The sequence below is a fragment of the Mytilus edulis genome, chromosome 14 (assembly GCF_963676685.1).
Source record: "Mytilus edulis chromosome 14, xbMytEdul2.2, whole genome shotgun sequence".
Lineage (NCBI taxonomy): Eukaryota > Metazoa > Mollusca > Bivalvia > Mytilida > Mytilidae > Mytilus > Mytilus edulis.
Window position 1 is genome coordinate 50,608,215 of NC_092357.1, and position 25,939 is coordinate 50,634,153.

Genomic DNA, 25,939 nt, shown 5'->3' on the forward strand with positions numbered 1-25,939 from the left:
AACTTTAGGAGATATCTTATAATGTATACATTATCTTATATGCAGATTATTTAAAATAGCTTATATATTATATGAGATACATTATATACTATGTAAGATATCTAATATTTTATTTTAGACATTCATAGGCGGATCCAGGGGGCGGGGGGGGGGGGGGGGGGGGGGGGGGGGGGGGCTTCCCCATTTCATCGGAAAAAATTGGATGATTATATAGGGAATCACTGAAGCATGAGCGGCCCCTTTTGACTATTTTATTTATTGTGTCTGTTTAGTTAACGCATCAATGTAAATATAACGGAATTTGATGAGACTGTCATCAAAGTGAGAGAGTTAGCGCTATAGAACCAGGTTTAATCCACCATTTTCTACATTTGAAAATGCCTGTACCAAGTCAGGAATATGACAGTTCTTGTCCATTCGTTTTGGGTGCGTTTTGTTATTTGATTTTGCCGTGTGATTATGGACTTTCCGAATTGATTTTCCTCTAAGTTCAGTATTTTTGTGATTTTACTTTTTTCTGAAAAGTTCTTGATCCGCCACTGATAAAGTTTATAAGATATTTCATATAATTTATAAGCTATCTTATATAATTTGAAAGATATCTTATATAGTTTATAAGGTATCATTTATAGTTTATAAGATATAGTTTATAAGATATCTTATGAAGTTTATAAGATGTCTTATACCAATAGTAAAATGGTTTGCCATACGCAACTCTTTACACGAATGTGAGCTATACCTATTCATACTTGACTTACTTCACGACAGGTACCACCCGTGGAGCAGCCTCTGCTTCGGTACCTCTCGGAGCACCAGAATAAGCCCTAGTTTTTGGTGGGCTTCGTGTTGCTAAGTCTTTGGTCTTCTATGTTGTGTTTTGTATGCTATTGTTTGTCTTTTCTGTTTTAGTCATGGCGTTGTCAGTTTATTTTCGTTTTTTTAACATGAGTTTGGATGTCTCTGTAGTATCTTTTTTTACCGTATCACCATATGCGGATCCAAAGGAGCGGCCAAGGGGCTTCCTTTCGTGCGAATAAGATATATAATTTGGTTGATTATATAGGGAATCACTGAAGCATAACTGGAGTCCCCCTTTTAGGTCAGTTAGAGCCCCCCCCCCCCCCCCAAAAAAAAACCACCTCCCCCTTCCCCTAATCAAAAGGAGTAGGTTCAGTAAGACCCCTGTTTGGCCCCAAAATATAGCAGTTTTACAAAATTGTTAAAATGTAAACCTTTAGTTATTTATTGGACAGTAGAATGCTTCTGCTACATAAATATGGGCTGTTTTTGACAATACCATGCACATATATCCGGTACTAGCACCATTAAGTCATGCTTAATTACTGAAATCCTCATAATTCTAGCATTTTAGTTAAACTTTAGACGGTTTTCGTGTAAAACGAAAGTGGCCGCATTCGTGTTCATCCTTAATATTGAAATGTAAGTTGTATTTTATGATAATACATAACATATATGTAGGTTGAGGATGAACACGGATGCGGCCACTTTCATTTTTACCAAAAACAATCTGAAAAGTGACATTTTTCGGCATATTAGGTAGATTTTTCATATTTGAGCTTGAATCGGATCGTTTTTAATGACTAAATCTGTTAAAATCTTTCACATAAACTATAATTAATTCAAATGAAATAGACACTTAAGTGTTTAAAAAGTGGTCAAAATCTTTCGTCAGATGAACCTGAAATTTGAGGCCAAAATCGGTCCTTACCGGACCTACTCCTTTCTGGATCACTGATCACTTATACTAAAATTTGCAACTTTGTTGTTTTCTATATACTTACGTTTATTAGATCCCAAATTTTAAAATGATTTGATATGATCTTTGGTGTTTTAACGCCGCTTTTAAGCACCGCATTTAGAATATTAAAATGTAATATTGAAACAGATTAATCAGGGACTTGACTCAAGCTACAGTAATTAAAACAAATAACAATACAAGGAGACACGTTTTTTTTCGTTCAGTTCTATCGACACATCCTTATGTTGGTGTTTTGAAGTACTAAACATTATGTTTAATTGTTATTTGCATGAAATTATAGCTGTCAGTATGCTAATCAAGATTTGATAGTGATTACACTGATTTCTTTTTGTTATCCTTGATTGACTGTGAATGTAGACCAGTCCATTCACGGGGCACCGAAAGGTATTATTTCATTCGAATCACATATGAATTCCCTATAATTAATACCATTTAAAGTAAATAATTGATCAGAATAAAATATTCGAACTTTAAACATTTTTATTACATTAAATTTCCAATTTTAAAGAAACACTTCTTAGTCAATTGCTTGATTCGCCCCTGCATAAAAATAACTAGTTCTAATCATTTGGTAAGATTAATGCGGTTATGTTAACCTCCCCAACAAAAATGATAAATTTTCGTGGAATTTCAAAGCATTGTAATTGTTTATTTCTGTTGATACAATAAAAAGAAGCATTACCGAAAATATCTGTATTTTATTTCTAACAGAAAATGTCATCATGTAATATTTTTTATGGACATTAAATATAAAAAGATTCATTTGTAAAATTGACAGGTTCGCCGGAGGTAAATAGAACAGCGTAATTCATCGCCCTGCACGTTTCAAGTCGGAACTGAAAACAGTATTTTTTATTGGATTTTTCCTGTTCTTACTTCTTCATATCGTTACTTTAACCACTCAGGATATTAGGTAAATAATAGTTCTATAAATGTGCCGTGGTCATTTTGTTGAAAAATATCTTTAAATAGGTAAAAACTTACTTCAAAGTGAAAATTTCTTTGTTGATTACATCGCTTGTCGGTCAAATATTTGTTGACACCACGGTTAAGAAAAAGGTTAATTGTGTTGATTAAACAGATTGATTACCTAATTGGATTAGTGTGGGGAATAGCTAAAAGATTGTTCTAAATATTGGTCATCATCATCTGACGATTTGATAATTATTTAAAGTATATTTTTCAGTTTTTATGTTAAAAGATCGCGTTTCATACATTGAAATATTCTACTTGTCGATTGCGTTGAATGATAAAACATGTTTTTAAAATAGATTTGTACATATCATGTCACAACTTTATATTATTTTGAGCAGAAGGAAGACGATGTCTAGTGGAAGCACAGGTCGTGGTAGAGGACGAAGGTCAAGAGGGGGACACGAAGAAACAAACGGAGGCCCAAGCACTAGTTCTGGTGCAGCCCCGGTCCCTGAGACACCCCTCCCTGTTCCCTCAGCAACTAAGTCATCATCAACCAAAAGCATCAAACCGACGGGAACGAGTTTGAAAAGGTGAGCATAGATGATTTTCAATGTGTCGTATTTGTATTGTTCGTTGTACGATCTCTTCCGTTGAACATAGCCGCGGACTATCTCATTTGCATATAAGATTTTACACTTCGTCTCTTGAAAACTGTTGTATACTTATATATCAAATATAAATCTTCAAAATCTGTGTGAACTCTAGTTTGTCATGGTGTAAAAATTTTGTAAATCGGTTGTATAGTTTTCGAGAAATTTGTAATTGAATTTTTTCTATGTATTAGGCCAAGCCAATTACAAATATGTATGTTGTGTTTAAAAATACCTTGAAGGGCCAAATAAACATGGTGACATTATTTATTGTAGAATTCAGAAAGAATTGGCTGAAATAACATTGGACCCACCCCCTAATTGCAGGTAAGCAAATTTTATTACTTTTTGATTATCTACAATTAATTTTAGATTAACTTTTTAAGCCAGTATACATGATATATGTCATGTTAGTATATATACAGATACAATTGATATTGTCAATATTATGACAAATGAATATTTTGGAGATTTGTTCATAATGATTATGAAGCCATCCACATTTTTTTTCACAATTAGAATTTGTGTTTAAAATGAATAATTTGGTGATTAATCCAAACACCAATAATTTGGTAGTCACTGTCAGTCTTACACATACAATGAAGTTGTTGTTTATATAAGACTGTTTTGCTAAAGAATCCCATTGAATATTAAAACATACATATAGAGATAAATATTGTATATACAATTGATTTTTTTTTTAAAGTAATAGATGTTTATTTAATGTGGGATAAATAAATAATGGATATTAAAAAAAAACATTTATAGGATTAAAGAATGAATATAATTTACAACACTAATTGAATCATTGTTAACTATTTATAAACATCTTCTCCATAAATAACACTTAAAAAATTATAAAGTATTTTCTTTACTTAGTCATATTTCTGCCTATTGAAATCCAACACAGTAGTAACTCTTGCATCAAAGGAATACAATATTTGCTGCATATTATAATGTATTAGTGTATTATAATACCCCCCCCCCCCCCCTTTCCCAAGGACAAATCCCCAGAGATGAGAAGCTTTTTTGTTTCGGTGGTTTCGTGCAAGTAACATTGTAAATATTCATTGAATCTTGAATCACTTATAGCAGCCTGTAACACAGACTTAAGAAGGATAAAACCCATTGTTTTTTGCATTAAGTACTTTGAATATCCTAACTGAAAATATGAATATGAACTTCAGTCATTGAGCTAGGTCACAGGTCTTTAATATACAATGGGAGGATCACTAACTTATATTTGGTCATTATTGTGCAATTTTCAGTGTGCACAAGTCTACTAGCATTTATATAATAAGGGTTGGTTTGTCGAACCCTGAAAGAAAAAAGTTATGTGTTGAATTAGGACAACAAAAGTTTATTTGCATATTTGAAAGTTAAAATATAACTCGCTGCATGCACATCAATGTCAAAGCCTTGTTCATTTCTATGCTTTGATAATGTTTAATTTGGTACTTCTTGGTGTGGTCACTCTCCAAATTATGTCCAGGTACATGTACCATGAACTGATCCACATACAGTCCACCTCCTGATCAAAATTTATTCAACTATCATTCCTGAATCCTTGCACATCTTTTAAAATATCATTGTCATTTCTAAATGGAGTAATGGTACATGCCTTGTTTAAATATAGTCCAGGTATCTCTGATCTGAATACAGGCCAGCTATCAAGCTCTGATCCCCCAAAAACCAGACCACCAACATGCGTGCAAATAAGGGTCCAGCTGTCTTGGCTTATCAAAATTAAAAGGCTTTTGCATAATTTTGAAAACTAAAATACCATTTTATTGTAAGGCGTTTACTTCAATAGAGAAATTGTTAAAGTGTCAGACATGTTAGATGGAAGATGAATACATATATTTTCAGAAGATGGCATTAGCAGCCAATGAAAAACACTTTTACACTCACTGTTTTATTGACAAATATATTTAATGAGATGAAAGTAGTCACTGCAGCTGTTTAGATGTCCTCCCCGTGGAGACTTGTCACTAGCTTTTTAAATAACTTTGGTTACAGTTTGTTCTTAAGTATATTTTTTTTAACTTGGGATTTTGGTATATATATGGATCTTTAGTATGTCTTTTTCATAATCTGTGCTGAACTAAATCACCAGTTTTCTAGACCTTTGGGATTAAAAGATTTAAATCTTTTTGTACAAGTATTTATCTAAGCTATAATAGCTTTGATGAACATGCCTTTGTGATAATATGTTTTAATCAATAATGGACTTTATAGATTCTGACTGATCCATCAGTAGAAATCACACCATCTTCAGTCATCAACAAGAGTCAGTGGCCATGTTACCAGGAATATAGGTTTTAGACCAGAACTTCAGATAATAACTAATAGTCTAGTTAAACGTTCTGTTCAACTGAACTTTCAACTGAACTCTAATTCAAAATTATAAAATATTCAGCATTGTTGTCTCATAATCTCATTACAAATTTTAGAAAAACATTGGTTGCTTTAAAAATAAAAAAATAAAATACCAAATGTATATACTATGAAACAGACAATAATGAACTTCCAACCCGACTCTCCACCAGTATGCACAATTAGCCTAAAGTCCTAATTGCTCCAGACTAGTAAAATTTCATTTCAAATTACATGTAGTAAGTTTTTGTAAGACATTGTTTAGAGGTCTTTAGACACATAAGAAAAATGTTGGAAAATGAGTCTTTGGACTAGCATTCAGAAAAGATTTTGGTTCAGACTGCTCATCTCTGTTGTGCCACAGAACATCACTAGTGGACAACTGCAAATAGTAGGAACAGTGCAGGGGCGGATCCAGCCATTTGAAAAAGGGGGGTTCCAACTATATGCTCCAATTCAAATGCATTGATCGGCCAAAAAAAAGGGGGGGTTCCAACCCCCGGAACACCCTCCCCTGGATCTGCCAATGCAGTGCATTATATACATTCATCCTTGACTAGCATCATCTCTTGGTAAATACATTAAACGACAGACCTTTATATAAGGTTAAATTAATTATATGTATGTGTTTAATAATTAGTGGAAGGTAAAAGTCTTTTGTGAGACTCCTTCACTGTTGACAACAGCTATTTCAAAGTAAATTATCACCAAATCATTATTTGGTGCCTAGGATTGAAAGGCGAAAATATTAATCAGACTGAGTGATCACACAGCCAGTAAAAATTAAAAATCATTGAAATAAAACATTAGTTATGGATATATTGCTGAATTTAGGGTTCTTAATAATTAAAAAAAAAGTTAAAGTTGTTTATTGGACAGTTTTGCTATTACAACTTGATTAAACATTACAGGATATATATGTCACAAATATGTTTTAATTTCTACTCATGCATTGATCATTGTCCATTATTTAATAATGCATGCTATAAACTAACACACACAACTTATCGACATTTTAATATACTTAAAATAATTGGGAAGGTACCGCTCAATATTTTTCTGAAATGTTAATTTATTGTGAAATCATTTAGCAGTCTCTTATATAATATTTTCCTCTTAACTTTGACCACAAAAAGGACATGTAGTACAAATAAAGTAAGTGAACATTTTTTGCCTGGTGAACTTATCCATTTAAAAGGACAGGTAAAAATAATTATGATATAGTTTAGGATTTATTTAGAATTCAATGGATTGTGTGAGAATCTTAATACAGGTGAACACAAACAGGGGACTATACAAGTTCAATAAATTACAAACAAACTAGCCAACTGTAGGAATGTCCCAGAAATGTTCAGTTTTATACATCTTAAGTACCGGAAACTGGTCATTATATATGATGGTAGAAAAGGTTCAATATTGATAAACAGTCAAATGAGAATTAGTCGGCAAATCATAATAAGAAATCTATTATGGAAAATGTTTGATAACAATTATATTTTGTTTTCCTGCTTCCCTGGTATTATTTTTTATTAAAAAAAATGTTTTTGGTACAGTGTAATGTTTTTTTGTCTCTGCAAAATGAGATAGTTAAGACTACTAAGTGGATAAAATAATAATATAAAATGTCTCAATTACTGGATTTGACAAATGATTTCAAACTAAGAATTAACAAATTATTATGGGATACAGGACAAGTTTATACCTCACAAAACCAAGTTACATGTATTACCTCAGGGTATAGTGGAATTAAATGAAGTTTGCCTACAGAAAATGTATATTGTGCAGTGTTATCATTACGCAATCTATCTATCTATCTATCTAGTTATTTTTATAAACTTTTCTGTGGGATTAAAGGTTTTTTATTAAAAGTACACTTTACATCAATATAGTATAATTAGAGATCAAATATTTTTATGTATTAAAAAATAAACACAAAATGTGATTATTAAATACAGATTTATAACAGAGGCTATATATATATCTATGTTAGCCTTAGAATCATATATTTATTGTTATGTGGAACCTGTCATAGCCATCACTTCAAAATGAATATTTATTTGTTGTGTTTATTTATGTATCTTTTTGTATGAAGGTATATTATTGTTTATCCACAAGTTGTTCAGTTAGCGCATGTGCAATATGTCAAGATATCAGATTAGGCAGAATAATTTATGTTTTGTACAGACTTTTGATAAAAAAAAATGTAAGAGGAAAGAAAAATAATCAAAACCAAATGAAGAACAGCAATAACAGCCTGGGAATTTCAGTGGCGGATCCAACCATTTTAAAAAGGGGGGGTTCCAACTATATGTCCCCATTCAAATGCATTGATCGGCCAAAAAAAAAGGGGGGTTTCCAACCCCCGGAACCCTTTGGATCCGCAACTGGAATTTGTACTTCAGTCCCTTTCTTATGTATTCTATAGATATAAGAAGATGTGGTATGAGTGCCAATGAGACAACTCTCCATCCAAGTGCACATGTTTGCACTTAAGTTGTTCAACAAAGTTTGCAGCAGGGAAAGATAAGTTGTAGAACTGACAATATACCCTCTTAATATCAAGTATTGTTGTTGTTATCTTATCATTAAGCTCACCTTTGCTGGATTATGGTACTTTTTGTACATCAAATGGCGTATTTGTATATTTCATTCGTCTTCTAGACAAGAACAAGTTTTACTCTAAATCCAATATGTTGGTCTTTAGGTTGTGGATGGTGGGGGAATATTATGAAATTTTTCTCACCCTTTGAATAAAAGGGTATAAATAGGGGGCAATCATTTGCCTTGTAAAAGAATTGTATTAAGGGTTTATAAAATATGCAAAGTGCATGGCACATTTTACATTTCCACTACAATGAAGCCAAACAATGATTTTGATGAAATTAAAGTGGACACAATCTTTTGGATTTAAACCAATTTAGGCCAAGGAAAAAACCAAACAATATTAAAGAATTTTTTTTGTCAGTATGTTTAATTTCTAGTCTTAAAACCAATTGAAATCTGCCTTTTTTTTAATTGAATTTGGTGGAAAATTAATATTAATACTCTGACATCATTAAATAAGCTGATAAGGAAATCTTTAGCAACACAAAAAATCTCTTATCAAGTCATTTATTTAACTATAATACATTGTGTGATAATTTAAAATTTTAAGCAATCAATCAACCAAACACATCATGGTTCTACTGTACCCATACATATTACTGTAATATTCATGACTTTCAGGAGTAGAAAAAACAACACAGATTTAAATCGTTACGATAGGTAAATCTTTGATCTTCTCTTAAATACACCAAGAAAGTGAGAAGAATAAATCACTGTTATGTGGGCTAGAAAGAACTTAACCCGAAATAAACTATTTGTGGAAATAAGTTTAACATAACCATTGATGTCCATAAGAAGCTGTTTGTCTGCTATAGACTTCTACCTCACAATTTCGTCTCTTTTTTACTATCAATTCTTATAAGTTATTAGTAATACATATCTAACATTGCAAAGTAGGCTTATTTGTAATTGTCTTCTTGTACTTGTAAATAGTGTTAATGCATTCTTGCATACATTAAGTTCAAAATGTAGTAAGAAATAATTAATTCCATTATTTTTATACAATAAACATTAAGAGATTTGATGAGACAAATTTTATTTATGTGATATTATTACAACACTGAACACCAACAGGATTGTACCGTATCTGCAGTTTAGTGTTATAAACTCCATTAATATTAGGTGATAGTGATTTAATCATTTTTAACTAACAACAATCACAAGTAGTGAATTACATATATACCTATCAATCTATTCACAAAACAAACATATTTTTCCCAAGGCCTGAAGATATATGAATATCTGCAGTCAGTGTATCCTTACAGAGCAGTTCTATTAATAACATGTTATTAGTTCTGTTGGCCTAATCCAGTGTGAATCAGATAACAGTTGCAGGATCTATGAATAAATCAATCCTGTTGTAACTCACCTGATCTAGTATCAAAATGTACACCTCCCTACAAGTGCAAAATGTATTCAGAGATTTTAGTTAGTGAATTTCAATTTTTTCAATTGCTAGTCTATGGGAGCTTTGTTGATTTTTTACGAGTATTCAATATATAATTCTATTCTGGATGATGGCCAGTAAATTTCAGTTGGGTATGACCAGTTATAGATTAAAACATGTACACTTGTAAACTGGCATATGTTTCCAGACCAGAAATGTGAACAGATAGTTTTATTTTATTTTAATGCAGCACATGCCGATTGTTTTAAGCTATTGTATTTCTGGAATTTATTATTTATGTTGTATGTTGTGAAATAAGTATTAGTTCATGGTGCATGTATGAGATCTACCCTAACCTAAAGAAAGGGGGACCAAATAGCTGTTAAAAAGGGACAGGCATCCAGCAAAGTCACAACATTATTTTCTTTGGATGTTAATACAGAAAGTACATTTAGATACCTTGTGTACAATGTATGGTTATAGTGGCGTATCTCATCATCTACAATACATGTATGCATATTCCTTTAGGTTCACCCTTATATCATGCTGATAAATAAGCCCAGGATATTAACAATGGGTAGTGTCCATATCATTTGCAATGGGCATGGGGTCACTGAAAATCTCTACTGGATACAGTCCTGTCCACTAATTCACCAAAGCATTATTGAAATATTGACAAGATCCAGAAAAAAATTGATACAAGAAGATCCAAATTCATAGTTTAAAGGTATTTAGGGCTCTGGGAAATGTTATCAATCTAGATAGATCAGCTTATTGTAGAACTTCAGACAGATATATCATCATGCTAATATATTTTATTATTGACTGATTTTTAAGTGTGACATAAATCAATAAAACATTGGTGAGACTATTGACTCCAATACAAGACAATGAAGACAATATCAGTGGTTGTCTTCAAAATGGACTTTTTGTCACTTTGACTAACTCAAGGTGGATCAGTGTACTTGTAAAGTTGTTTTGTTCTAACTTGTAATATTGACTATTCAGTTCTGTGGTTTACGATATGAAGATTTAAATAGCTTAGTATAAAGTTTTAAAGGTTGATGTGATACAGAGCTTCACTGTAATGTAGAGAGTTGTGACTAAACCTGGAGAGAGACATGTAGTTTTGTACATACTATATCTATGCTTACTAATTTTGTAAACAACCTTGACATTTGTATACAGGTGCGAGTTTATTTACCTAGATATACACTATTGATTGGATGATAATACAGTGAAACCTGTCAAAACAAACTGATCTAAGGCTAAACAATTAAATACATGTTAAACAGCTTTAGAGCTAGAATGACAATTTCAGACAGGTGCAAAAGTATTTACCTAGGTGTACACTATTGATTAGATGTTAATACAGTGAAATCTATGCAAACAAACAGATCTTAGGCCAAACAAATAGATAAATGTTTTATAGCAGCTAATATGATGACATTTTAATTATTCAGCATATTTGATTTAATTGGCTGTATACTGAAAAGGGAAGAAAAATGAATAAAATTTTCTATATCAAATTGTATCTTAATTTTGATATAAATTTGCATGTGATGATAGAGTAAATTCTACATCATTTGGTTTATTTTAAAGCTGTTTTGTTCTAACTTGTAATATTGACTCTTCAGTTCTGTGGTTTAGATATGAGGATTTAAATAGCTTATTATAAAGTTTTAAAGGTTGGTGTGATACAGCCCTTCACTGTAATGTAGAGAGAGTTGTGACTAAACCTGGAGAGAGACATGTAGTTTTGTACATACTATATCTATGCTTACTAATTTTGTAAACGACCTTGACATATATTAATTTATATTTGTATTAAATTGAGGATTTTACTTTTTCTTAATAAAAATTTGAGGAGGGTAAGAACATTGTACATAGATCGTGACAGGTGATTTAACCTAATGAGGTGTTACAGACAAAATAAATTCTATCATATGTAAATAGGATTGACAAAAATCAAAGTTATGTTGTCAAGACCATGTTCTTAACCATCAGGTCCATGGAATCTCAACAATTTTTATTTTGAAATCTTATAATTTTACTTCTCATCAATAAAAATTTGGGAAGGGAGAGAAATTTTTATTTTATATTTATTTTTGCTTGAATGTCTGAATTATTTTAAAAGTAACTCAACATGTACATGGACAGATCCAGAAATTTTAAAGGAGAAAGGGGAGCCCTCCCCTCGATCTGCCACTGATGTATATACAGACATAATGTTGAATATCTCGCAGCAGGGATGGTTAAGAATATTAAAAGATCTTAAAATTAAAATGAATATGACCTCATAAATACTGCTTAATGTTTTATCTGTTTCAGATAGGCTTATTAAAGAGTTTTTGTACAGCTGTAAACTTAAGTTTAAACAAATCAAAGAATTACTATAAGTGAGCCAGTGTTGAGTGTTCTTAAGATGCATTATGTACTCAGTTTTAACAGATATTAAACTTTTACATGGTTAAATTATAGTAACTCCATGTACTGATGGTCATATTAAATGAGATGAACTGTGTCGTCTTGAGAGAATCTGTTGATAATTCTCCTTTGTTTGAGGACTAACTCATTTGTTATATATCCCTGAAAAGGCCAGACAAAAAATGGATATAGGAGAATGGTTTTGATTTGCTTAGTTATTTTTTAGGAATTTGTACAGTATGATTTTTTGAGTGATTTGACAAGTGCAATATAATAACTAATCAGGCATTGATTGACTAATTCAGAATAATTCCACCTTATTATGTAACAACACATTGATTCATTTTCATTGACATTATGAATGAAAAGAAGTTAATTTTGATTTTTGTTTGGAAAATGTACAAAACAATGCCAAGGTGCTGCTGAGCAGCTGCTTTATATCCAAAGGTTAAAGGTTATATACATTCAAATGTTGATGATTTCAGCATTCTTGCTAATCAATAGTAATTGTATGTCTTATGATTAATAAGAGATGTGGGATGTATTATATGTCAAAGAGAAAGCAACCCAAAAACATAAAAAGGTATGTCCACAGATCAATTTTATTTGATCCTATTCCTCAACAAAAGACTGAGTGTCAATATGTTACAGATCAAAAATTAGATGTCTAGAAGATTGTCAATAAATTTATAATACTGTGTGTTTAAAAATGCCATTGAAAAAAAAATTGGTTAAAATTAAGCAGACAGATATTCTGCTCTTGGTAACTCAACCTCACCGTCGAATAAATAAGTTTTACTTAAACATATGTTCCATGTCATTCATGTGGAATCTTGTTCCATGGAATACCTTTCAAACAACTTTTTACTTCTTAGCTTACTTGTTCCTTTGACATGACCAACACATGAATATGTAATGAAGTTTGAAAATTTGGTTCTAAGATTGTGCAGTATAGGGCTCTATAAATAATTGAAAAGTTATGGTTACTCAACAAAAATCATCAAAACTGTGATTATTATTGATATTCTTTTAATATGAAATGCTAAAAAAGTAACGTGTGCTCTTTTATTTACAAAAAATTATTTTGATATAAACCTAAGTGTTAATATAAAATAAAACGTCCATTGATACATTGAGATGTTATATATATTACACACAGTTTTAGAGTTCACTGTTCTTTTCGCCTGTCAGTCACTTGTCTGATGCCCCAGACGTGTTCAATTTTATTTGGAAAGCATTTGCAATACTTTGTTTGAACACATAAAAACATGTTAGTATATGGTTTACAGACTAGTAGTGGGAAAGATTTTGGTGCAGACTTTTAACAGCACACAACTTGTGAACATGACAGGAATACAACAAACTTATTACTTTTATAAAAATTATAGATATCTTTATATATTTCTTCAACATATTCTCATGTTAGATTTTTTTATTACAAGTTCATTAAAAGTCAGTGTTGTTTCTTTTGAAAGTTATTTAAACTACAATGTTCATATTCTTTCTGCACTTTTAGGTTTTTCACATCTTTATTTATTCTGTTTTATGTTAATTGTACCACATCCAGGTATAAATTTACATTATTATTGAATAAAGTAAGATATGTTTAGCCTACCGATATTTGATAATTTAGATAGATTACTAAGCTATGTTTTAGGTCCTTGATTTGGCCTCTAAATTATTTTTTTTGTTCTATAACAAGAACTTTAACCAGAGATTTGTTTCAATTTGCATGTAGTAGGAACCACATACATGTATGTACTTCACTTTGACGGGGGTCTCATTGGGGGTTCCGATCTCGGATCCTGCTTACTGTTTTGTCAGATTCCTGTATCCCGCTTACACTATGTACGTAAGCAATTCTCATTTTTTTGTCATTTCCTGGGTCCCGCTAGACCTCATTTCCCGTTTTCCCTACACAATAATTTGACTTTCACGTTTCACGCTTACAAAAAATCAGCAATCCCGCGTCACACTTAGACCCCAATGAGACCCACTTTGACCTTAGGAAATCAACTGCTGGAAGCAATTTGGTTATTTGTTTTGTGAAGAGTCATCTTGGTGGTCATGTGACATTTTTTTTCTGTGAAAATTTATAATGAATTCTGATGCTTAAGTCTGAACTTTATGGTGATCTACTTAGCCATGAATAGAGTAGCTAGTGTAGTTTATTTTCCAAATGTCTTTTTAATCTTTAGAACTTTAACAAGAAAGAAACGCTTATTTGTTTCTAAAATTAGTTAGTTTCTGTCTATAAATGTCTTATTTAACTAGAAAATTCTAGTTCCAGATTGCCACTTACATGTTATAACTACTAAAATGTTAAACCCAGCATAGTGATAACCAACTGAGCAATCAATTTAAATTTATTGTTTCAAATGATGGAAGAATAGGAGAAGGTTATTTATCAAGAAGACATCTTGATGTGTACAATTATAATGTAAATTAAAGTACACTTTTTGGGCAGTTGACAAACCTTTTTTTTTTTAAAAGACACATAATAAATTTGATACAGAATAAGAAATTAGGTTACTGTGCTAAGAAACTGACTCCACGTTGAGGACAAATGATACTGTATAATATGAAGCTGCTTTGATGCTATCATTAAAATCAATATGAATAAAAGGCAGATTTTACAGTGAACATGAGGTCAGTTCATTATCTGTGAGGATTATATATATTTAATGTCAGTATAAAGAAATTGAGGAAACTGAGTAGTTATGTGACAAGTCATGCAGTGTAGTTTAATATACAGTGTCTGTTTAAACTTTAATCAGATGGTGCAAGTCTTTTAAATGACCTTGACATCTAATGAGAGTCTTGTTTGGCAGCATTGTCATATCTTAGATATATGCAAAGATTATTGAGTGTAAATAGGTTTTATCTTCATGACAATTATTTATATCAGAAGTACATACTATACAGCTATAGAAGGTCTATATTGGAAAAGTAATATACACTCACTTCTGCTTAAGATTTACTAAAATAGTATTGATACAGAGAAGATTTCCATGACCACTTTTAAATTGCCATTTTGTGCTAAGAGTTCCATATTTGAATAAACAAAATTGTGATTTAAAAAAAATACAAGTGCACACAAAATAAGGATTCTGATTTTTAGGCAGGTTTCAAAAATTTCATTGGCAGTAGTTCTGGGAGGACTTTTTTCTTAACACTTACACAAACTAAACTGGAATGGTTGATACCTTCATTTACACATGATCTCTAAATATATGTACCAGTATGCATATATATATTGTATTTTTGATTTAATGACAGACAGATCAACTTTCATCTACATTAAAAAATCGGCTGAGAGTTATCTACTTCTAATAGGAAATGTGTTTATAAATAAAATTATTGAACCTGCATATAATTATTTATTGACCCATTGTAATCTGTTCAACCACAGCTAAGATATTAGACAATAATTCTGGTTTGTCAGGATCAGTGAGTGAACGTACAGGTACATTCCCTTTGAATGTTTAGGTGATTTTCACTTCATTTATAACATGGTTGTCGAAATGGATTGAGGAATAAAGATTTAACCTTGTTTCTTTGTTTCAATCATAAAGTTTCCTAAGATTTGTTTAAGTAATCTATGTATGACACCATATGATTTTCATCAAAATCACTTTAACCTTTTTGAGTTCATTTTGAAATACATGTTCATGTTATAAAGTCATAGCAAGTGGGTTAACGTTACTTTTGATATTTTTCACACCTGAATAGCTTCTCTGTGTTACTTAATTCAAGGCCTCCTTCTACTTCAAAATGCTGTTTAACAGGACACTTGCTAACTTGTCAGTTTTTGTATGACCTTGATGTGTGGTAGAATATAAAACAAAGGGATGTTTTTATGGTACAGTAACAGTAGAAACTCTTTGTATACAGCATCATCAGAAGCTCTCATACTTGCATTCTTATATACCTTGTATACATATTCCTTATGTTTTAAGTTTCTGTTTGTCCTTGACCTCAATTTCATGGTGTAGTTTAAGCTATTTTTATAGCATTCTCTTGTACTGTGAGTAATATAATTACTACACATATATTTGGTATATAGAATGGCAAGGTCTACATGTCTGTCTGATAGGGTTTGTATAACCTTGAAATCATTTTTACAGTTCATTGGCTAATGTTATGTTTTCATGAATGAGGTCTTTTTTGCAATAAGTCAGCTATGTTTGGTGTATGGCATGTTTCAGTTTGTAAGGACTAGACATGTCTGTCTGGCAGCATACTCTTGACCTCATTTTCATGGACTAATGGACAACATATACATGTATTTTAAAAATACTTTTTACATTTACAATATTCATAATGATTTGACAATTTTATAGACAAAGAGAACCAAATGAAAATTAATACTGTCCTTTATGCTTGTAATTCATCATTGGTAAATCAGAAGGCAGAAATATGTATTGATACAAAATAGTATCCAATAATGTAAGGCTTACCGTCCAGTCAATATACAGTCTGCTGCATTATAGTACTTCTCTTATTGACAAAAATACAAATTATTGTTATTTAGCATCAAGTCTTGCTGAACAATGCTAATGACACTGTTTAATTCAGGATGGTTTCATTATAAACATCATTTGAATTGGAGAGAAAACTTTGAAATTCATTTATTTATTTTTTTTTCATTTTTAGGACAAATTAGATTTGAACATACCATTGATGAAATCAGGCTTTTCAATCATTGAAAAAAATGACACATTAAAATTCAAATGCAAAATTAGAAAGCAAAACAATAGACAGAGTCCATCACATATTTAACAAGAGTTTATACTGCAAGAAATAGGGCATAATTAAAAGAGTATATATTGATAGATTTTAACATTCAAATTATAATGTGAATTTAAATACCCATTTAGGGCCTCAATCTTTGTCTTTTGACATTTTTTTATATTATCAATTTGCTAAATATAATAACTGACATTAACTTTACAATCAGTGTTTACTAAAACTATACATTGCAAGGCTAATCATTATGTAATGTTTATGAAATGAATATATGATTTATTACCATGGTATGCTTGAATGACCTTGGATGGGGTCCATATGGGATATTTAGTAAGGACTGAGAGATAGTGAACACTTATTTATGAAGAGATTATACCTCTTTTCAGTTTGTTGATGATGTAATATTGAATTCAGTTTTATTGATTAAGGATGTGAAAAAAATATCAATCAAAGCATAAAGATGTCAGTCAGTTTACAAGCATTTAATGTCAACACAGAAGGGATATTTGTTGATTTCTTAAAAAGGAAATATTAGGAATAGTAGTTTGTAACTTTGTATAAATTTAATTTGAGAATATTGATAGAATATAATTGAGGATTTAACAGATTTGGTGATAGATTATTAAATGACTGAAGGGAACCAAGGTGCTGATAATGGGCATTAGAAGCTTGAGGATGAAAATCCAGATTTAGGAGAAGAATTACTGACGGACTATGATGGATCTATCATCTATACATGTACTACTGATATTAATGTTGACCAGTTACCAGATTAATCAGCATGACTGTGTCCTCAAGCTACCATGTACAGTGATGTTTCTTAAACTAACTTTTAATTATCAGTTTGAATTATCTGGGGAATAGATTTGGATAAGAAAATGGTTTCTGAATGCCTCTGACCTCATCTGAATCATTATTTACTATGGATTTTCTGGGGAATAGTTTGAAGAAAAAACTGATACTCAAATGTCCTTCAAGTCACCTGATTTATATTTATTTCTATATTTAAACATAAGTAATAGCTGTTCCGTAGCAGATGACAAAAGTTTGAAAATAAATATCCAGTGGTTGTACCTGTATATTAGAATGAAATTCAAAACAGTGTGGCTGTGGCCATTGATTGACACATTAAATTCATCCATTGACTGGGACAACTTACGTGAACATTTGTCTGTAACGACCACTGTTCACCACGTACCTACGATAGACATTTAAACTGTGGGGTTACCAAAGGTTTCTTAACGCCTTTAATTATAAAATAATTCGAAAAAACAATCAGGAGTAACCTTTATGTTTTGATTTATATAATTGATATAAATCAAAACATCGTGTTATTTCTGATTAATTTTTCGAATTATTTTACATTTTGTATTAAGGTGTTGAGAACCTTTGGTGACCCCATAGTTTAAAAAGTACACAGTGAGCAGTGGTCGTTACATACAAATGTTCACCTAAATTGTCCCAGTCAATGGATGAATTTAATGTGTCAATCAATGGCCACAGCCACACTGTTTTGAATTTCATTCTATCTTGGTTTCATGTTTGTTGTTTTGTATAGAAATCTAGCAGTTAGTTTAAAAAATAGAATTTGTCATTTGAATTGATAAACATTTTGCTATCTAAAGACAATGGGCCTTTTATAACATACTATGTGGTATGGATTTTGCTCAATGTTGAAGGTGACCTGTATTCTGTAGCTGATAATGTCTCCAGTGGATAGTTTATTTTTATAAATAACTAAATTCTGTGCCTGTGGTTTACAGGTGCTGTTTAGATTATCAATAATGACTTTTTAATCACTTGTACACAGGTCTATGAATTGCTATTATTTCGCCAAAAAAAGCTAAAAAGAATCATAAGAAATGGATTGTTGGTTAACTTGTAATGTTTGATTGCTGTCTCAGTGACATCAAATAATCATTAGATGTTTGTTGTTGGTTAACTATAGTAATGTTTTCTGGATTACACAATTTTTTCCAAATTTCATTTTTGTCTTCATAATTTACGCTCCAAGTACCTACAAGTAAATTATATCTATACTTGTTTTATCCAATCAAATGTCTTCCCATATGATGCAACTCAGTTATTTTAGAAAATAATCCCAGAATGATGTTAGAAAGGATTGAAAATATATAACTTAAAAAAGTTATGGAAATGAAATGAGAAGTGAAGAATACATTTAAATCAAATGTTGGACTTGAAGCATAATTTCATATTGCAAAGCTGATCATTTTTGAAAAAAAAACAATAGTTTAAATGGCCTTGTAAAAATAGTTTAAAAGTGTAATTTCCATTTATTTAATAGATGACATAACTTAGAGGTTTAGAGGACTTCTAATTATAGATTATATAATCAATATTCAATTCACCATTCCAACTGAATATTAAATAACATTTAAAACTTAACCATAGATGTTTGATAAAGATGGAAGTTCACCAACAGGAATCGACAAATTATGTAGAAATCTGAAATAGAATAAAGTGAATGGATGATACAACCGGAAGGTTCAGGGACTTTTTAGTTTAGATTATACAATCAATACTTAACGCAGCAGGCAAAGTCAACAACTCCTATCACCAATGATTTGTACTGACTGATTTGTATGATTTGTACTGACTGATTTGTACTGACTTTTGAATAACGTTTGAAGCATTAGAGAAGACTTTGTGTTGCTTGAAGGAAGCATAATAAACACTGGGGTTGACAACTTTGAGATTACATACAAGTATTTTATACATTACTTGTGAATTTTGTAGAAATATCTTTATAAACAGAAATTTATTATATGACTGTATTAAAAGGAAGCCCCCATTTTGAAGTCCAAAATTTATTGAATTGATAATAAACCAAAAAGTAACATCTATCTAAAAATGTTTTTGTCAAATTTTATTTCAATCATACAAATCATACATAAAGCTTGTATAGTACCAAGTGTTATAAGTTTGATTAAGGAAATGGTAGGCCAAATGTTTTATTGAATTGCTTATGAAATTCACATGAAATTGACAACGTCATCATAGGTAAAAAAGCAATAAACAGATTATCATTGGTCATCTCAACTCGATTGTTTTTCTCGCTTTCGCCATTTCGGCTCAAGCGGAAATCAATCTCGTTGAGATGTGATCAAAGATAATCTATAATTAGCCGAACTAGAAAGAATGCAAACATACAAATAAGCTCTGATACACTTCTCCCTGTAAAATTAAATGACAACAGTAATTCCTGTGTTAAAAGTAGATGATTGACTCAAGGTCCAATGCTATACAGATTAATCTTAATTATTACACACATGTATTACCAATGTTATTTCAACTGATCAGGCGGAACTTATGTTTTAATTTGAATAAGGACAGTCTATTTGAAGATGTGTGCGATAAGAATGATTTCTGTTATAATTATTGCTGATTTCTAATCACCTTTCACTGTCATCAAAGGAATTTACAAAACAATGACTTCATTGATGAATTTATCCTAAAACACCTATCTAGATGGACTGGTTTATTGTGAGCGAATCGGTTTCACTCCGCCCAGTCAAGTGAAATAAATTGAGTAATAATACTGAGTACATTAAATATGTTTGAGATACATAGCAAGGGTAAAACTGGTCGAACCCCTTAATTACAAATACATTACATATACTGGTAAATGACATAATTAGAAAGAAATTGATACAGCTTGTACAACATGGAAAACCTAATTGTTAAACTGTGAATTCATTGAACTGCATGAGATGTAACAGTTCAGTCGGTTTCTATTGAATTCTGCTGCTTTCTGATTTCAACTGTTAACATTATGTGGGTCTACCTAGAAATTTAATCACTCACCTGAACTTTTATTTGTTCTCAGTACTTTAAATGTAATTATAGTCCCTGATTGTTAGAATAAAAGTGAGAGAATGTGATAGAACTTATAGAAAATAGATCGGAAAAAATTATCTAAATAGCCTTTTAGAATCTGAATTAGTTGTTAATAAACCTAGATGATATAACCTGGAATTTTTGAGTATCAATGGCAAAATCAATACTCAATTCAGCAAGTGAAGTCAACACCTTGTATCACTCTTTTTTGAAAGTTTGGATCATTACTGCAGATATTGTGTAATTTTATAGAAATCCATCAAAATTATTTTCAGCAGTGATTGCATGACACTGAACTTTATACAAAAAGTTTATTTATCTAAAAAACTAATGATATTTTTAAAGACATTTATTGAATAGATTTTATCTATGTTAGGGTTGATCATAATGTAGGGAAACATCCTAGAAAGTCACAACAATATCGTTCTTAGAATAAAAGTGTGCTGCTATATATGTCCTTGCCTAACGACATGCTTCCTCCACTTAGTCTCCTGTGCATTATATTTGAAAGTTACAAAATATCTAATGAACTAATGCAGATCAAAATTGACCTGAACCATGTTTAGAACATTTAGAATTTCCATTTAAGGACTTCATAGACCAATAAACACAGTAAATGTTACTATAAATAACCACACATTGACACACAACCAACCAACCAATGTGTAGCATTACTATATTTAAATCAGGAATAACATGCATTGATTTCTGGTGTCAAAACACTAGATGTCTGTTTCCAATTTTGAAAAATAACTGTTCTATGCTTGATGTCTTGCCTAGATGTTTTTATTATTTTTTTTTAAATTTATCCACTGTTACTTTGAAGCACATACTATCGGCTCAACTGAATGAACAGTTCACTCATGAAGCTTACAGGATAGGTTTTTCAAAGTTGAACTGTTTCAGACTTGACCTAAAGAAATGAAAAACTGAAAAAGTTTTTTTTAATTAGATAAATTATTCCTATAGGTCATTTATATGGATACTTGCTGCTTAAATTCAAAACGAAATTAAAATATGTACGATAGTCTTTTCATTGAAAATTGACAATGCATTAAATCATGAAATCTTTTATTTTATACATAACCTTCATATTTTTCTGTTTTTCTGTTTTCAGTGCTGGACCCAAGAATGACAATATGTATGAATGGGTGTCGACCATTCTTGGCCCCCCAGGATCTGTCTATGAAGGGGGCGTGTTCTTCTTGGATATACATTTCTCCACAGATTATCCATTCAAACCACCAAAAGTAAGTTCTTTTCTAACTTTTCTTCCTTCATACATGTCATATATTTACTGACTCATCATTTAAAGGGAAAACGGAATATCAGAATTGAATTTCAAATTTCAACAGAGGCCAGATGTGTAAAAACATAATACTGAAAATGATAAAATTTATAAATGCTTGTGACTGCCATTTCTGCTAACTCAGCTATACAAATGACCTGATACAAAACTTGATATAGAAATAAGAATAAATATTATGATTGCCAATGAGACAAATCTCCACTTATGACCAAATGATGTAGAAGTTAACAACTAGTATAACAGTCTGCACCAAAAACTTTTCCAACTACTAGTCCGAAGACCAATATTCTGACATTTTTCTGATTGGGCCAAATAAAGTTTTTGCAAAAACTTACTAGTCCAAATGAAATTTTACTAGTCTGGGGCATCGGACTAGTGGCTAACCGTGTAGACTAATATAGGTCCACAACTTATGAAACATTCATTAAGTATCGCCTATATTAGAACAGAATAGAATAACTTTTGAGATAATTCTTGAATTTAAGAATTAGCTATAATAGAACAAAGATTGGGTCAGTAAAAAAAAATGTGAGGTCAAGAGTTATAATGGTAGCAAAAAAAAGTAAGTGTATTCTTCTCTGCTACAGTTACCCATAAAACATTTCATACTAAAACTGGCTAAAAGATATTTGGTGAGATTTTTTTTGTTTGGATGATTTGATGTCTGAAAGTTTTGACTTTCTGAATGTCAGTCTAAAGAAATGGACACTGGTATTTGCTTCTTCTTCAGTGAAGAAAATTTAACAGCAACTTTTTATTTTTTCTATGACAGCTCAGATTATATTGTTTGAGATCCAACAGCTGTAAAGCAGTTTGCCAAATATAAAAGAAAGCAAAAAATCTAACTTATGTAGATATTTTAATGCATGTTAAGAAAATGATATGGCACCTTAACACCTTAAAGCATTGCATTAAGATAATGACCTCCAAATAATACCTATTAAAACATTACTAGGTGTTATATAAAAATTCTATGAATATCCATATACCATGACCTGTATGAAACTTTTATGGTAAAAATCTACCCAGCAGGCTTGGGTGTATTTAAAAGCTTGTTTTCACAGTTCATTGTTTATTACTTTTTATCATTTGTACGATTGGTTTAAACTTTGTACAAATTAATTTAAATTTGACATTTAATTCACTTGTTTTGAAATATGTATCACATGTAATAATATACTGTATTTTTAAATGTTCCTGACCTTTTGTAAAATTGTGTTGTATTTTCCAGGTTACATTCAGGACTCGTATTTACCATTGCAACATAAACAGTAATGGAGTTATATGTCTGGACATTTTGAAAGACAATTGGAGCCCAGCCCTTACAATATCAAAAGTTTTACTATCAATATGTTCATTATTAACAGACTGTAATCCCTCCGACCCTCTAGTGGGAAGCATTGCTACACAGTACCTACAGAATCGGCCAGAACATGATAGAGTTGCCAGACAGTGGACAAAACGATTTGCCACAGGATTGTAACGGACTGTTTGCTTGTAGAAAAATGTCTGAATGAGATAAGTCCTCGCTGTCTGCAATCTTTTGGAATACAAAATAGAAAAAAATTACATTTGTCATCTTTGTACATGTGCAGTACAGTGAGGCAAATATTGACTCCTCAAATACTGGATTACTCAAAATGTATTCATTTGTAAATTCAAAGTCTGTGAAACAGATATGAAAAGGTATGAATGATTTAAAAGAACTATGAGTTGCATCCAGGAGCACATGGTAGTCTGCTTAGATGACTATAATTCAGTCAGACAGTTGATGAAAGTGTAAATTATTATTAATGAACTGCCAGATAATATTTTAAAGTAATGTACTATTATGTAATTGTATGTGAAGTCTATTTGTAATATTTGTGAGATCTGATTGGGTAAGCCTTTTGTCAGATGTTATTTGTAAGATTTGATTGGGTAAGCATTTTATCACATGTTATTTAAGGGAGTTGAGTGTTTTTAGTTGTATTTGCATGAGCATGTTATGTAAGTTGTTTATATGTATGTAATGTTATAAGAGTTGCTGTTTGAATAATCGTCCTAAGAGCACCTGTTTATTTGACATTTGGAAGTGTAGAATGTAACATAATTGTGGACAAGTCACATGACTGGAGTATGTGTGAATAAAATGGCTGGTGATTGGATCAGCACAACATTCAGTAGTCCCCATCTTACTAGTACAAATATGATGAGAAATGGTTGGCCTTTTAAAATACATGTTTTATTTGGTTCTGAATCTCTGAAGAAATAAAAAATAAATGCTATAGTTTGATAACATTCAAATCACATGACTGTGTGGAAATCTTTCAAAAAACATTTAGTCAAAATCAGGCAAAGAAAAGAAGTAAAAAATTATATCTAAAATCAACTAGTTTTTTGTTCAGTGTTTTATAGATTTTATATTCAACAAATTACATGATGCAGTGACCACTAACTGTTAAGTTATAAAGATGTTGGGTTACGGTCTCATTGTTGCCAACTTCATAAAGTTTGTTATTACATGTACATGTTCATGTATTACAGAAAGTAGAATAAACAGCATTTTCAAAAAAATACCATTGAAAATTAGTTATCTTATTTACATCACCATAACTTGATTGTTTTCTTGACCACTTGTTCTTAAAGTAATACTTTCTATTCTCCAAAATTAACAGACAAATGTTGTTTTAAGCCATTGTGAAATAGAATTCCATAAAATGGAAGAAAATGAACATGTACTGATTCATTATCATACAATGAACTAATGCCGTACGGTGACCTACAGTTGTTAATGTCTGTGTCATTTTGGTCTTTTGTGGATAGTTGTCTCATTGGCAATCATACCACATCTTCTTTTTTATATCTCAGCTGTATTTTAATACTAGTTGTATTTTCTCATGTCATTTCAATTGTAAAACTGTGTGGAAATGAGTGTTAGAGCATACCTAATGAACTTTCATAGATTAGTAAGATGTGGAAGAGTTAGAGAAGTTGTTGTATGTATTGTGCTGTGTCTGTTGAGAGAAAGATATTTTGTATTTGAAATTTTGTTATTGTTAGTTCTTTCATATTTTTACTGTAATTTTAATAGAATGGGCAGACAAATGTATTGGAAAGGGAACTTGTATTTGCTTGTTAGATCTGATTTTCTTAATGTAGACAATGTCTTCTCAACTACACAAGTTTCAATCAACTGGGTTTTTTGTACTACAAACAGCTGTGACATTCTATGAATTTAGCAATGTCAGCTGGCACTAAAAGAAAGCTGACTTTTTAGTGATCTAATAACCATGCATGTAATAGTCCATTTTATGAAAATATGGAAATAAATTCTTGAAAAATCTGATTAATATTATATTATTTACTTGATTCAACTTTCCATATTTACAATATGCTAAATAAAAGGAAATAAATACATCAATAAAATCTAATGAAAAGAAGTTGGGCTTTGTGACAATTTATTCTACATCTGATCAGTGGTGAACTTACTTTTGTTTCCTTATTTAAAAAAAGGAACAAGTTATTATCCTTAGTACATTGTGTTAGTAAATAGCCTCAGCAAAATGTGTATATTCAACATGGCATGTATCAATTATAAGACGAGAAGTAACAAAACATTTCATTGATTTTTTTCAATAAAAATTAAAATTTAGAGCCAAAACAAATACAGATAAATTTGAGTGTATTGTCACATAAAGGGACATAATCATGTTGAGCTACACATCAAAACAAATAATTGAGGTTACCTCCCTTTATACAAGTTGTTAAGATTGTCAATAAATGGTAAACATGTTTATTATATATTGTTTTGTTGTTCTTCACCAAATAAAAGAAATCTTGAACAGCAATTAAATAAAAAGTGTGACAGTACATATAATCATACAATAAATTTAGAAAAG

General features: G+C 30.9%; 1 protein-coding gene across 1 annotated transcript; it reads left to right on the forward strand.

Moving 5' to 3' along the window:
- Positions 1–2,558: 2,558 nt before the first annotated feature.
- On the forward strand, positions 2,559–25,839 carry LOC139503190 (ubiquitin-conjugating enzyme E2 E1-like). The gene is made up of 5 exons (XM_071292930.1): positions 2,559–2,693; positions 3,094–3,288; positions 3,625–3,675; positions 21,867–21,999; positions 23,290–25,839. The coding sequence occupies exons 2-5, from the start codon at positions 3,104–3,106 to the stop codon at positions 23,539–23,541; spliced, it is 621 nt and encodes a 206-aa protein (XP_071149031.1). The 5' UTR covers positions 2,559–2,693; positions 3,094–3,103; the 3' UTR covers positions 23,542–25,839.
- The last annotated feature ends 100 nt before the right edge of the window (positions 25,840–25,939 follow it).